Below are 15,842 nucleotides of genomic sequence, written 5' to 3'. Positions count from 1 at the left end.
ACTGCTAAATTAGGCATGTGTTGGCTATAACAGATACCTCAAAGTGGATCATAAGTGTACTTGGTAGTAGAGAATCTAAGGCCAGTGTTCACAAGGGTATTGGTGCCTGTCATGGGAGCAATCTAAAGACCCGCTGGTGGTCATGGTAAGGACTGAAGGGGGGTTTTCTTAGGGATCTCCTGAGGTAGCAGGTGGGAACTGAAGGGCTGTGGCTTGAAAGCTGAGGTGTGAGAATAGTTTGGAGAGACCTTTTGGTCTGTTTAAAGCAGTTCAGGAGAGCTGTCTGCATTCAGCCAGGAAGTTGATGTAGACTGGGGTGTGTCCGGTGGTGGAGGGAGTCTTTGAGAAACTCCTGAACATAAATGTCCACTGTGAAGGCAACAAAGCACAAAAGAGTCCTGGAAATTATGAATTATCAAGGTGGGAATATAGATGTCCAGGTGTGTGTCCCAATCATCATATTACTAAAACGTCTCTAAAAATTGATATTTTTGGAAAAGCCTGTAAGAAAAAGTCTAGAATGAAGAAACATCACAGAGTCCACGTGGGTGAGAAGCCTTATCCATGTAAAACATGTGGGAACAGGTTCAAAGCTGTCATTTGACTCACCACAAGAGGGCACTCAAAGAATCCTCACATTTGAAAGGTCGCATATGGAGTCACACAGGCAAGAAGTTGTGTTCATGTGTTGTGTGGGTTAGGAAGGAGATTGCAACCATGGATACAGCTACTTAGACTGTTTTAGCTTGAATTTACATATGAAATGACATAAAGACAAATCAATGGGACGGAGTTCTGTCAAGGTCGCAGGTGAAAGAGACTGAGGAGGAGCTTCTTCCCGCAGCCGATACGGTCTCTCAATCACACCACCACACAGTACTGACCCACACATATAGTTCTTACACACACACTGGACATTCTGGACATTGTTATCACTTAAATCACTTTAAGCATATTTGCACTGCACAAGACATAATGTGGATTGCACAACACTGGTCACTATATTCTTCATTTCCAGTTAATACTTGTACAGGTGCTGTTATTGTGTGTGTGTATATATATATATATTTATTTATTTATATTTCTTCATACATTCTTATATAGTTCTATATTGTGTATTGTGTATTTTGTTGTACAGTTATTTCATTTTTAACCTTAATTTTTCATATTTATTTCCTATCTTATTCATAGCCTTTTCCTTTTTTTTTCTTTAGGTCACGAGCAGTTGTCTAAGCATTTCACTGCATATCGTACTGTGTATGACTGTGTACGTGACAAATAAAATTTGAATTTGAATTTGAATTTGAATCCCGACACAGCTCGATGAACTGATCCTCCCTCTGTGATGTAGAGCAGGAACTCTGGTCTGGATCTCTGGTATTGTCGGTACCACTGGATATTGTAGATAGAACCATCATATGTACAGGTCAGGTTGATGTTTCCTCGCTCTGCAACAGCTTCTTCAGCACGTTCCTGCTTTATGCTGTTCATGGAGCCCAAAGCTGCAAATGAATGATTCATGTCAGTCAGTCTTTTTCTTCCTTTGTGAGCATAATGAGATGAAGAAATCTGCTAATAATAACTCTGATCAAATCTTGTCACCATGAGACTTTTCTGTGTTCTAACACTCACCTATGCAGTGAGAGAAAAGTACAAACAGGTAAAGGAACATGTTTCAGGTGCTGAAGTCACACAGCAGATGAACAAAGTTCAGCAGAATGAAAAGACTAAGCAGCCTCTCTGCTGCACAGCCTTCTCCTCAACATCAGGCTGGCTGAAACCATCTCATTGGCTGAGTTCAGCATCAGTGGGTGGAGCCAGAGAGAAACCTGGATTCAGGGTCACCTGGTCCAGCCCTAACTATATGCTTTAGCAAAATGGAAAGTTTGAAGCCTAATCTTGAAAGTAGAGATAGTGTCTGTCTCCTGATTATGAAACAGGAGACAGACACTTGGAACCAGTGCTCAGTCCACTCCTGTACGTCCTCTTCAGCTACGACTGTGTCCCCTTCCAGAGCAACACCTCCATCATTAAGTTCATTGGCGACACAGCCATCATGGGGCTGATCACTAGTAAAAAGGAGGCTGCTTACAGGGAAGAGGTGGCTCAGCTGCTGTCATGGTGCCTGGAAAATTATCTCTCCTTAAATGCTAAGACTAAGGAGATGATTATTGACCCAAGAATCAGGAGAGAGCAGCACGCCCCACTATACATCAACAGGACTCGGGTGGAGAGGGTGAAGATCTTCAAATTCCTCAGCACTCACATCAGTGAACATCTCACCTGGACCCATGACACACAGTAGATCATCAACAAGGCTCAACAACAACTCTTCTTCCTAAGGAAGCTGAGAAAATCTGGATTAACCTCTAAACTGCTCAGCAACTTTCACAAATGCACAGTGGAGAGTATCCTGACAAACTCCATCACAGTGTGGTACGGGAACAGCACCACTCAGGACAGGAAGGCTCTCCAGCGTGTAATCGACTCATCTATGGAGTACCCCTCCCACCACTGCAGGACATTTACAACACTCGGGTCATGCAAAGGACTCACAACATCATCAAGGAAAGGCCCCACCCACAGCACACACTGTTCACACTCCTGCTATCTGGCAGTCGCTACAGGAGTGTGAAAGCAAGGAAGAACAATCTCAAAAAGAGTTTCTATCCATCAGGCTGCTGAATCACTGACTAATTGTCAAACTGTAACCACAGTGACTCTGATAAAACAGGAATTAGCAGAATCCATCTGATATGAAGCTGTGCTTTGAATACCACTTCCCTCCTCTTTGAAGAGTAGTCAGATATCTGTGTTCAGGTTTTTGTACAGCCTCTTCTACACTTTGTATCACTGTGTTTCTAGAGCACAGTAGTAGAGAGCTGTGTCTGCCAGGGTTAGGGCTGCTATGGTCAGATTAGTTGTTGTAGGTGATGTTTCTGATTTATAACGTTTATCAGGAATATATTCACCTGTCTGCTGTCTCCTTCCTTTCCAGAGTATAAACTGAGGAGCCTGAAGGTCAGAATGATGTCTGTACCAGTGAAGTAGAGGATAACTTGAAGTTGTCTCATAGCTACATGTGAGTTTGACAGATTCTCCTTCTGTTTCAGTGACTTCAGGTCGTTGAGGAGTGATTGAGTCTCCAGCTGTTAGTCCTGGAAAAAGTAGAGAAAATGAAGCCATCAGACTAACATTGTCCATGAGGCTGAGAGGAGAAGACAGTGGAAATGAGGAAAAGTAGGACAGAAGTAAAAATCTACAATCCTCCAGACCAATGATTCATTTCTAGCAGAGTTCAGAGCAGAGAAAGAAATGTTGCGTTCTGAGAAAGAGACAAAAGTTCACCCATGAAGTGAGATGAAAACAAAAAGAGGTGCAGCAACATGTCTTTGGAGCTGCTGAAGACAGACAGACAGCACATGAACAATGTTCTTCCACTGCAGCAGATTCACCAGGTTGTGCTTTTATTTCCTCAAACTTTTTGCTCTCCAGACAGAAATCATCTCATTGGTTGAGCTGGACGTATGTGGGCGGGGCCTGTGGATGATTTTGAACCTCCAACATCGAAGTGAGTGAAACAGTAAAATATACAGTGATGTTAAGTATTAAACATTACTGACAGGCTGGATTCAGTAGGATTGATCACTCTTTCTGTTAGCAAATACATGAATAAACCCTTTTTCTATTTTACGCTGCTCGTGTACGCCCACACTAACACAAAAACTGATTTCCATCCACGATTAGATGAGACATGAGTTGAATATCATGAGACAGTTTGCAAGATGAAATTCACAGTGTTTTATTCATGAACGATCTTTTTCGTCACTGTTTCATGTTTAGAATCTGTTCGGATGTATTTTTGTTATTAAGAAATCCAGAAAAAATATCCCAACTAAAACCTCAATGATAAGAACTTTTTTAAAGGCGGAACAACGAGTAAAATGTCCTGTTTTGGCGGAACTTCCCTTGTGCAACAGTAGACGGAAGTGAACTGCACAAATGCGGAAGTAGCATTAGCTTTGTTCCTATGTGACCGAGCCGAGTGTTGTTGTGTTGTTGTGTGAGCTGAGTGTGTGAGCTGAGTGTGTGAGCTGAGTGTGTGAGCTGAGTGTGTGAGCTGCGGCAGCAACGATGCCTTCAGTTCAGTATCTGAGAGAGTTCATCAACGAGCGACTAACTGCTGCTGCTGAACAAATATTCTTGGAGTTTGAAAAAACGATCGTCCAGTACGAGGAAGAGATCGACCGTCAGCGCAGACTGCTGGATATCACCTGGAAACCCCAAATCAAGCTGCACAGGACAGGTGAGTGTCCCTCTGAGGGAGGATCCTGATCACAGCTCTGCGGGACGTTTCTGATTGTGAGGACTTTTTGATGTGAGCTAACAAAGAGCAAACAGAGGACAGGACTGCGCTGCATGCAAACAGCAGCTGGTGGATTTGAGCTTTTCTCTGACCTGGATCACTCAATCAGTTCCTTTATGTTTGCTGTCAAAGTTGGAAAACATCAAAAGTCGAGCTTCAGAGCACATTATTTATTCCAGATGGAGTTTATACATATAAATATAACGTTTATATAAATGTATGTTTCCTGTTGCACTTGTGAAAGTTGCAAACAAATGTTGGAAACATGAAGTCGCTGTGCAATAATAAAATATCTAATGTGACTGATCTGCAGGCTGTTGCTCGTCCTCAGCGCTGTGATCTGCTGCTGTGCTGAGGACTGTTTGAAACCAGTTCCACTTTATCTTCATCTAAACACACCTGTTCTGTCTGTGTGTGAATCAGCAGCTGTTTGTGGTGCTGGAGGGGTTTGTGTAGCTGTACCAGGCCCTATCCTGGAGCCGGGCCTGGAGTGAGTGTCTGGGGGCCACAGCCCATAAAAAGCTGCGCGAGGGGCTTTAGGGGTTCAGTTCTTTGTGCCTCGAGCAGTTTCATCTCTGACCAGTCTGGCCACAGAGGTGAGGAAAGCCACTTCTCTGGTGGACGAGCGATACCAGCAGGATGTAGTCGGGCTTGCCAAAACGCACAGCTCGTGTTATAAAACGAAGCTGCTGGAGACGGCTGCACTCTGGCCTGGATTTGCCTTCTGTGGCACTCGTATCCCCTCTGTGGGTGTTTCCACACAGGACTACTTTCCTGTGCCTCTGGGTCGGGGAACAGGTCCTGACTGTTGCTTGGATTTGTGCACTGCATACAGAGCACCCAGCATGTTTCAGTCCTTTACTGTACCCTTTAAAACCCAACAGTTAATGCCTGACTGTGGTCACGCTGAATCCTGATTGGTTGACAAGCTGGCTGAAACAGAGATGGAAAAAGTATGAAAAAACAGAAGATCAACAAAAGGACGAGCTGTGTCTGCAGTGGACATTGTTCACTGCTTTGGACACTCGGTTTGACTTCAGCTCGTTGTATGTTAGAACCTCTCTTCTCTGCGCCTGGCTGATGAAAACAACAGAAGCACAGGAGCCACAGGCTGGGTGCACTTTGGACGCTGCCTCGATGATCTGTGCAGGTAGTCTGTAGCTCCTACGGTCTGCCACCAGGCTGCCAACGGAGAATCACAGCGAGCCCAGAACACAACTGTGGGACCATCACTGTGGCCGAGGTCACTAAAGCAGACACACGGTAAGGTTTGAACGAACATATCGACCATCAACGATCGGCTGAGCCTTTCGCGGGCCAACATACGGAGCCATACAGGGCTACTGGGCGGACCACCGTGTGTAGACTTCCCTTGAGTCGGTCTGGCATTCTTCTGTCACAAAGGACACCAGTGACCATTTTAACCAGACTGCATCTGTTCGTGTTCGGACATCGGAGGTGATGAGCCCAGAAAGAAGCTGCCTCTAACCGTGTTTATCTGTCTCACACACTCAACCAAACAACAAGTGCAAAATTAAACAAAAAGTAAGTTAAAAATTAAAACGTCTCTTCCAGCGAACATTAAAAAATCTCTGATGTAAAGTCTTTTGTGTGATTTGGCGCATTTCAAATAAATAACTAAATGATTGAATAATTGAAAGAGCATCTGTATTAAAACTGAAACAACAGACGGTCAAATATAACCTCCAAACAAAATGTATAAATTCTAAATGGGTGAATCAGTCTGTTCATGATCACTCCGCCCATCAAAAAGTCACCTGTGCGAGTATATCACCTATGATTGGTCATTGGACTGACAACTGTCCTGGAAATATTTTCACATATCCCCGAACCTGAATACACGGCCGGGTAGGATGGATGAGAGTCGCCCCTCAGGGGGATTACACGTCTCAGTTCTTTGTTTTGGACTGGGAGAAGGCAGCAAGCCCTCGGGTGTCCTGTGGGGAGTGTTTTGGGAGTCTGGGATGGACAGTTTGGTCCTTGTGTGAATGCAGGTAGAGCTTGGTTCACACTGTAGTCAGAAAGCAGACCCGCTGACTCTGCTCAGAACTTTTATGGACACAACTTCAGCTGCAGCCAGAAGGCAGAGCGTTTCTGTTTCTGTGGACTTGGGCTCATTAGACCAGTGTTTTTCAACCTTTTTTGAGTCGTGGCACATTTTCTAGATTAAAAATATCCCATGGCACACCACCAACCAGGCTTGTTCCAAAATGACACACTGTAGCCTGATGCAGTACATATAATGGCAAGTTAGTCCTCAGTGTTAAACCTGGTCCTGACTAGATGAACACAAAGATGATGTTCTGGCAGGAATTGAAGACCCAAATTTAACAAAGTTTTGATGAAGTTTACGATGTGCACAACATCATCCAGCACAGGAGCCAGGTCTGCTGGTAAAGTCTTGGCAGCCTCACGGTGCAGAAAACAGTGCGTAACAGTAACATCTGGGTGTTTGCTGCTCCGTCAGAGCAGCCACTCGTGCAGTTTTCCCACTTCAGTCCTCTTTGTTCAAATATTCGGATGTAACCTGAAAAATTTCCTCTCCTGTTGTTTTCCCTGATGGAGTCTCCATCCACAAAACACACATTGGCCAAGAGTTGGGAATGTCCACTAATGTCCGTAGACTCATCAAGCTGCGCTGCAAACTTCCCACTGATGCGCATCTTCTCCCAAACCACACTTTCAATGTCTGCGGATGTGTCGTCGATACGTCTGAGGGCGGGACTTTCTTTAACCGCGTCAGGGCGAGCATCTCATTCACAATGGCATTGCAGCCAGGTAGTAGTAACGTCTCTGCATCTTCACCTTCGTGTTTTTTCTCATTAAAGTTACCCGTTTATCAGCGAGTTCACAAACAAAATAGTCTGTGTTCTTGTTTGAGGGATGTTTTGTACGGAGATGACGTCAAAGCCTGCTTGGGACCGCGGCACTGTTTGAGAGCTTCTCCCCAAACACACCAGAGTCGGTGCAGTCGGATCTCCACTGAAGCTAAATTCAAAGGAAGGATAACTTTCGCTGTATTGCCTCAAACTCACCATTTTTGCTTTCTTTCGACCACCGCTCGTCTTCTGATTAGAATTTTATCCAGGGTCCAGTTCGGAGCCTGCAGTTCTTCTTTTCAAATATTTATCCATCTTTGTTGTACGTCTTGCAGCTGCCACGTAGCGTGCGCATCAGTAATCCTATTGGCTTAACTCAACAAGGTCATATTGCGCTACCCACTGACGTGAAAGAGTAACTGCTCTACCAGTCACCTCATTGAAAGCACAGATGCCCAGAAATGATTTTATTATTTCCAGTAATTATTAAATGTTTTTTAAATAATTGCTCACAGCACACCTTTGTGCCGCGGCACAGTGGATGGGAAACACTGCATTAGACGGTGACTTTTAGCTTGCAGTGGGGTTGTTCACAGCTGAGTGGGAAGCAGCAGGAAAAAGATCTGAGCTCAGTCGACAAGGGGAGGAGCGACCCCTCCAGGTCAGGGAGTTCAAGTTCCTGCCAAGCTGAGGTCTGTCAGTGTTTATCTTAACGCCTTGTGCACGAGTTAGGGAACGGAGCAGGAGAGTGACAGATCTGCAGCGATGCAGATGTTGTACTGTCTGCCTGTGGTGCTGAGTGTGAAAGCAGAACAGCAAAGAACAGCCGGTCAGTCGCTCCTGTGTCTGATAACGAGCTGGTCCGCCCGGTGGCAGGTCAAACAGTCACACACAAGCACGTTGTTTGCACGGAAGCACCTCATTCTAAAGGGAACCTCGGGGGGACGGGGAGCACCAAGAAAGCATTCTTAACAACAAACGTAATCGGACACCAAATCGTCCGACCCGGCTGAACATTTTACAGACGCTAAGGAAGCCAAAGTGGCTCAGAGTCGATTTCCTGTTGTCTGGTGTTGCAAACATGCAGCAACATGATGGAAACACGCGACATTTGTGTTGTTCAAGATGCTTTTGTTTGTTGAAGGAAAATATGTCAGCAGCTCATTTTCAGCTAGATTTTTGCGCCTCCGTCAGATCCTCTAACTTAGTGCAGTTTGGGGGAAATTGTTGAATAAATATTTGTTTGCCTTGAAAAGTTTTGTTTGTATATGAACTCATCAAAGTAGAATGCAGTCGGTGCTTCTGCAGTGGTAATCGGTGCCGCCTGAGGCGTCTGTCATGTTCACACTGCTGGCTCAGCTGAATTTCTCTGACAACTTTTTGTTTGTGTGTCTCCATTTGTGCCTTCAGACCTCCAACAGCAACATGTCTGTGAGGAGGAGGAGGTTCAGCAGAGGAGCCGAACACAGTCTCTACAGATTAAAGAGGAACAGGAGGAGCTGTGCATCAGTCAGGACGGGGAGCAGCGTGCACAGAAGGAGGAGACTGGTACCTTTATGGTGACTGTAACTTATGACGATCTCAGTGAACCTGACCTGGACAGCGACCAGCTCGGCTCTCGCAGCTCTCTTCTCTACGAAAGCCGAAATCAGGAAGGAAGCGAGAGTTTCGATTCTACTTCAACTGCCACTAGAAACACAAGTCAGAGTAGCAACGCAGAAATCTTTCCCACATCAGAGAGTCAGTGTAACACCGACATAGTCCCCAAATCTCTAAAATGCAATGTTTGTGGAAAGGTCTTTAAGCCTTTTAGTGACCCGTTAGCATTTAAGAGACACATGGCAGTCCACTCGGGCGAAAAGCCGTACTCCTGCAAAACGTGTGGGAAAAGTTTCACTAAAAATAGTACTTTACTGGGCCACATGAGAGTTCACACAGGGGAGAAGCTGTATTCTTGTGAAACGTGTGGGAACAGTTTTACTCGAAAAGGTAGTCTGCTGGTGCACATGAGAATCCACTCGGGCGAGAAGCCGTACGTTTGTAACGCCTGCGGCGAGCGCTTTTGTTACTTATCGGCACTTAAAAAGCACAAGGCGGTGCGCACGGGCGAGAAGCCGTATTCCTGCAAAACGTGTGGGAAAGGTTTTACGGAGCGCGGCAATTTGTTGGTCCACATGAAAATCCACTCGGGCGAGAGACCGTATACTTGTAAAACCTGCGGGAAAAGTTTCACTACAAATAGTACTTTACTGGGCCACATGAGAGTTCACACAGGGGGGAACCTGTATTCTTGTGAAACGTGTGGGAACAGTTTTACTCGAAAAGGTAATCTGCTGGTGCACATGAGAATCCACTCGGGCGAGAAGCCGTACGTTTGTAACGCCTGCGGCGAGCGCTTTTGTTACTTATCGGCACTTAAAAAGCACAAGGCGGTGCACACGGACGAGAAGCCGTATTCCTGCGAAACGTGTGGGAAAGGTTTTACGGAGCGCGGCAGTTTGTTGGTCCACATGAGAATCCACTCGGGCAAGAGACCGTATACTTGTAAAACCTGTGGGAAAAGTTTCACTACAAAATGTACTCTGTTGGTGCACATGAGAATTCACACCGGCGAGAAGCCGTACTCGTGTAAAATCTGCGGGATGAGTTTCAGTAAAAATGGTGGTTTGTTGGTGCACATGAAAACTCACACAGCTGAGACGCTGAAGTCGGACATTTCTGTGGGAAAAGACTCTCTGTGAGGTTGTTGTTGTTGTTCACCTGGTGGCCAGTTAAAAAGGCAGGGCCATGTGTGTGTGCATGCATGCATGTGTGCTTGTAGGAAGGGATTATAGTCAAAGCAGCCAGTGTGAGAAACAGGAGATGCAAAAGAAGTGTGAGAACATTACCTGGAAAACAGCTGGGAATTTAAGAAGAGTAAGATGAAGAGTAAGCAACAGGCAAACCCCCTTCTGTCACACACACACACACACACAGTCCTATACAAAACATGCTGGGTCAAACTCAACTGGTGCTTCCGTACTGACTCATTTATTATTTGTTTCACAGTCTGGGAACCTCTTGGAAAGTTTCCCTTTAAGTTATCAGGCACAGAACTTCATTTAATTCCTGTAATTTTGAGAAATAAATTATTCTGAATGAACCAAACAACATTATGGGTTAACTAATTCACAAATAACTCCCACTTTCTAGCAGCACTATACCCTCTCCTTCTACACTTGGACTGTCTTAATGGAGACTTTGCTGGTTTTGCAAAGTCTCAAATACTGATTATATGTTTATATGAAGTCTGACACAAGTTCTCTACAGTATACATTTGTTTTTATGCTCAAAGTGATGGCTGGAGCTACTTTTTGTTTTTCAGCTTGTTTAATGGTCCTCTTCATTCTAAAGAAGCCGATATCGTTTCTTCAAATTTGGCATCAACTGTTAAGATGAACTGATTCAACTCAACTGAAAACATCTTTGTGAATATAACTGAAGAATTCCAAACTTCTCAAAAATGTCTTATTTATGTCACTGATGCAAACTGCAGTTTGACTAGTTGGCAAGAAAAACCAAAGGATGTCAATTCTAGCTGTTTGTGTGACGGTAAATAAAGTGGATGGGAAGAAACCGCTTCTGCATTCTCACATTACACTCGAAAGAGGAAGTAATCCCTTGTTTACTGCAGGTTTGCTGGCAGAAAACACAGAGAGGATGACTCGACTGTGTTAATGTGTTCCAGGGCTCCAAGCGTACAGTTAAACACTCACAAGTGTAAAACGGGAGCGCTGTAACTCGAAGTATGAACTCGGTCTCTCTCGTGAGCCTGTCATCTATTATCTTTCACACAATATACAAATATGGTAAAAAAATATTGCTGAATGCAGACGTGCATATTCCTTCTTATTATATCTGTGGGAAACATCCAGGATGTTGAATATGGATGAATCCATGCAGCACCAAAAAAAAAAAAAAAAAAAAGATTGGACTGGTCCGTCAGTTTGAGCTACCTGGTTCTGCCTCGTCTTCTCTGGTCATGCTGGGATTCTCTGTGCATCCACGTGGTGGCCAAACCATGAAAACGTATCACCATAAACAGTGGATTTTACTGCAGTATTATGAATATACAAACAAACGATAGCGTATAAAATAACATTTCAACGTCCGATATATTTCGTCATATTGCACAGCCCTAACTATGATGCAGGCTGTGCCATCTTGTTTTTGCACATGGTTAAATAGAGTAACAGCAGGTGAATGATGTCAGGACAGCGTAAGATTGAAGTTGGCGTGTGTTCCCCACTTTAATCTACAAAACCCAGACTCACAGCTGAAGATCTGTTTTTGATACTTTACATTTCGGGGCAAGTCGTGCTGCCTGCGCAGCCACGAAGGGCTCGTTATTGCCCAGCTGCTCTCTCTGAAACAAGCACGCTGCATGGGTTAGATCACAGATTACAGCAGACCCCAGCCAAATGTAACATGACTGTTAGCATCACTTGTTTCATATACTGATAGTTCAGATTGTATTTATTAGAGAAACAGCCGCGGTGCTGTCAGCGCGCCTGCACAGACACTACGTACTGTAAATATTTCAAACCACAGACGAAGTCTCCACGTTTCGTTTTGTCTGCTCAGCAGTAGCTGTGTCTCACACACGTGTGCTACACTCTTCATGTTTGCGTTTGTTGTGAGTCGCTGTGCGTCAGTGGACACGACTGTATTTATTCATTAGTTTGCTATAAAGGCTGTCCCTGACCCTGCCTGCTTTCTGCACAGATGTAATTTATATAATATCCGTACGATAAAGCTGTAAGTGTTTCCTGCTTGTGTGTTTCTGTGGTGTCCTCACTGCTACATTAATGTCTAATCGTGCAAATCTAAAAACCGGACAGGTGGAGAAGCAGCGCGTCAGCTGGTTTCCTTGCTGACCGCAGGCACACAGACGTGAGGTCTTCCATCAGTCCGTGTCACGTTCTCATGTTTGACTGAAGTCTGTGTTATTGTCTCGGTTATTTGTGGATTGAGCGCCAAAGCTGAGGAGCCCTCTCGAGCTCCCTGGCTTCTGTTTGAAGGACGTCTTGTGTTCACACTACATCTTCAGAGGTGACACTAACGAGATGAAGACCGTGTTCAACACGCTGTTGTAAAAAGCTCTTCAGAAATAAACATTGTTTTGGCCTAAAGTGTTGATAACTCGAGTAACCATCAGGATGTGGAGCTGAAGACACAACAGACCTCACAGTGCAGCAGGTTTGTGTGCTGCCTGTTAAGGCTCCTACAGGCTTCGCAGACTTTGTCCTGCTGCATTAAATGTTTGTAGACTTGTGATCTGCATCCTCAGAGGTAAACTCAAAGTACAGGCATGAAAAATGTTTTTGTGCGATGATTTGAAGCAGCTCTGCTCTTCTGGCTGCTGCTGTCTCGGGTGGACTCGTCACAGCTGTGCCAGACGAGTGAAGAGAAACTAGACTCTACCTGACAGACCAGAGAGGTTTAACAGTGTGTGGCTCCCTCTAGTGGATGTTGTGGAGTATTCTGTTGTCTTTGCTCCAAAGGTTTTTGTACAGAGTTTTGCTGTTTCCTGTCACTGTGGGCTGCAGAGCACAGTAGTACACAGCAGAGTCAGACAGCTGAAGCTTCTGGATCTTCAGAGGAGCTGACTTTTCTGCTTTCTTGATTTTAGCATCAAATCTGTCGTTGTTGAACTCTTCAGATTTTTCTGTTGTTTCTGAGAAAGATTTCAGCATATACTTTGGGTAACGGTTCACTTCTTGTTTATACCAGAACAAAGTGGGGCCTGTTCTTGTTGTTTCATATCTACATCCAAGTGTAACTGTGTCTCCTTCAGCAGCAATGACATCTCCTTGTTCCTGGATCACTTTGTCTTCTCCTTTACACTCTGAGGAAGAACAGAACATGCAGAGGAAGAGATGGATCAATAAACATGATTAAAAACTCACCATTAATCAGACTCACACATTTATTTAAGCAGAGGAAACATGTTGATGTTTGTATCTCACCAAAGAAAAGAGCAGCAAGAATAATCCACAGCCAATGTTCCATCTGTACAACAAGGTTTAAATCAACAGGAGAAACTAGCTGATGTTCAACATTCAGTCTGAGAATTGTTCTCTTCACAGCAGCACTTATTATTGACACAGTGGTTGAACACAGTGCAGAAGGAGAGCCCCGCCTACTGGATGATGTCGCCCTCTGTCTCCTCTTTGAGTCTCACTTCTCTCACTTCCTCTTCCTCCTGGTTCACAGACTGTTAGCAGCATTTGAATCACTGTGAGGAGGGAGGAGGGAGCACTTTGCACTGTGTGCACAACGAGCCAAATGTTCTCCATCACTGAGCTCCTTAATGCTTCTCATGCTTAAAGTGAGATTCAGGGTCAGATATTTCTGCAGATTATTTGTGGTTTGTGTCTAACGATAACAATAACAGGAGGTTTAATAAGACACGATTACTCATGACTCATGTGTTTCAGTATAACAAACTGAGGAACTATATTTAAGCAGGAGTTTTCACTCAGGGGAGGCACGCAGCCATGAAATAAAGCAACACACACACACACATTAGCTACATGCTTTATGGGATCAAAACAGAAAATTTACTTCCTTACGAAAAGAAATATAACATTTAAATCCAAAAATGAGTGTCTTGGAGGAAGTCTGTCATGCCATCCAGTTTACATCCCCCAGATCTGCTGAAATCAAACCTTTTCATTCATGATATTTATGATAATCTCGTATTTACACAAACAAAATTGTGCTTCCTCTGCTGGAACTTCACCGTGTTACACCAGACGACAGAGCAGAGAGTGTTGTGGTGTGTGAGCTGAGTGTGTGAGCTGCAGCAGCAACGATGCCTTCAGTTCAGTATCTGAGAGAGTTCATCAACGAGCGACTAACTGCTGCTGCTGAACAAATATTCTTGGAGTTTGAAAAAACGATCGTCCAGTACGAGGAAGAGATCGACCGTCAGCGCAGACTGCTGGATATCACCTGGAAACCCCAAATCAAGCTGCACAGGACAGGTGAGTGTCCCTCTGAGGGGGGGATGGGGCTCATGTAAAACTAGAGAATATTTTAGACACAGAGAATATTCACTGAAATATTAATAACCTGTTAGCAGAGACCGAACGAAATATGACGAAGTGTCAGGACCACATTAAGAAAAATATTATTGATCACTTAGAGGATGAAGTCTAAATGTGCCGGTTTCAGTTGTTGCTCCTGCTGCGGTTCTCTCTATAAAATGCCTAAGAAACTGGCCCCCTGGTTCCTGGGACCCTTTTCCATTCAAGACATCCTGAATCCTGTAACGGTCCAGCTGGCCCTTCCTCGCAGCATGAAGGTACATAATGTCTTTCATGTCCCCATGGTGCCCGCCCGGTCGACGAGTCAGTGAAACAAACTCATCAGCTGTCCTGTGATATAACATCCATCCTCTTTACTGTACAAGGCTGTAACCATGACAACGACACATCTGTCCACGACCAGCTGTTTCATTTTCGACAAATCGGGCCTACTCTTCCTGTTGAGCAGACGCAGCTTCTGCAGCATCTCTTCAGCATCCTCGTGCTGATCGCCTCTCTGTGTTTATGAGCTGAAGACAAATCATTTCCTTCCTTTAACTAAAGCTGATTCTGAAGTACGAGCTCTCTGACTCAGAGGAAACAGGAAGTTCGCCTTCAAACAACAACTGCAATCTCCACATCTCAGCTTTTTCTCAAAATGATCAGTAATATATATTTTCCTTAATGTGGCCCTGGTACTCCATCGTAAATATGTCGAGTACTGATCTGAGACCAGTGTTAGTTGAAGAGACTGTAGTCATCACTGCGAGAGGAAGATGACAAACTAAAACTTAAAGAGTGTGTTCACGCTGTCCGTGTGATCTATTTGCAGAGGTGAGAAGTAATGAAGTACAAATACTTTGTTACTGTAGAAATCTGTATTTTACTCAAGTATTTATTTTTCTGACAGCGTTTTACTTTCTTTTTACTTTGCTAACATGTTGTAACAGGTCATTTCAACTTCACTTAGATCATGATTTCATCCTGTCCGAAACCATAATTATGTTGGCTATTGATTCTGCCCCCGATGAATCACTACATATCTAGCTGGAGAGGCTCATGCATCACTGTGATCCTGGGAGCTGTATGGTCTGGAAAGTAGCCTTCATGAGGCGTGTTCAAGTGTGTGGATCCTCAGCACTGCAGACTGGTTTCTAGGATGTGCAGCATCACGTCACTGATGGGAAGCACTGCTAAATTAGGCATGTGTTGGCTATAACAGATACCTCAAAGTGGATCATAAGTGTACTTGGTAGTAGAGAATCTAAGGCCAGTGTTCACAAGGGTATTGGTGCCTGTCATGGGAGCAATCTAAAGACCCGCTGGTGGTCATGGTAAGGATTGAAGGGGGGTTTTCTTAGGGATCTCCTGAGGTAGCAGGTGGGAACTGAAGGGCTGTGGCTTGAAAGCTGAGGTGTGAGAATAGTTTGGAGAGACCTTTTGGTCTGTTTAAAGCAGTTCAGGAGAGCTGTCTGCATTCAGCCAGGAAGTTGATGTAGACTGGGGTGTGTCCGGTGGTGGAGGGAGTCTTTGAGAAACTCCTGAACATAAATGTCCACTGTGAAG

The 15,842-nt window shown here is 44.5% G+C and overlaps 2 protein-coding genes across 2 annotated transcripts in view; one reads left to right on the top strand and one right to left on the bottom strand.

The window, feature by feature from the left end:
- Positions 1-15,842, bottom strand: part of LOC147307557 (M1-specific T cell receptor alpha chain-like) — a 156,298-nt gene that overhangs the window by 92,079 nt on the left and 48,377 nt on the right. The gene's annotated exons all lie outside the window — the stretch shown is intronic.
- Positions 4,033-13,525, top strand: LOC147307561 (uncharacterized). The gene is made up of 2 exons (XM_086271798.1): positions 4,033-4,306; positions 8,617-13,525. Exons 1-2 carry the CDS (start codon positions 4,135-4,137, stop codon positions 9,945-9,947), a joined length of 1,503 nt encoding a protein of 500 aa, XP_086127924.1. The 5' UTR covers positions 4,033-4,134; the 3' UTR covers positions 9,948-13,525.

The sequence above is a fragment of the Aulonocara sp. 'chitande type north' Nkhata Bay genome, linkage group LG18, assembly GCF_057382095.1.
Source record: "Aulonocara sp. 'chitande type north' Nkhata Bay isolate Kocher_YH1m ecotype deep benthic linkage group LG18, A_spYH_male_GT1.1, whole genome shotgun sequence".
Classification (NCBI taxonomy): Eukaryota; Metazoa; Chordata; class Actinopteri; order Cichliformes; family Cichlidae; genus Aulonocara; species Aulonocara sp. 'chitande type north' Nkhata Bay.
Note: the sequence above shows the minus strand (reverse complement) of the source record. Positions and strands in the feature narration are given on the sequence as shown.

Coding starts and splice junctions, on each gene's coding strand:
- LOC147307561 (XM_086271798.1), top strand. CDS start 4,135: ATGCCTTCAGTTCAGTATCTGAGAGAGTTCATCAACGAGCGACTAACT. Junction 4,307..8,616: donor AATCAAGCTGCACAGGACAG/GTGAGTGTCCCT, acceptor TTGTGCCTTCAG/ACCTCCAACAGCAACATGTC.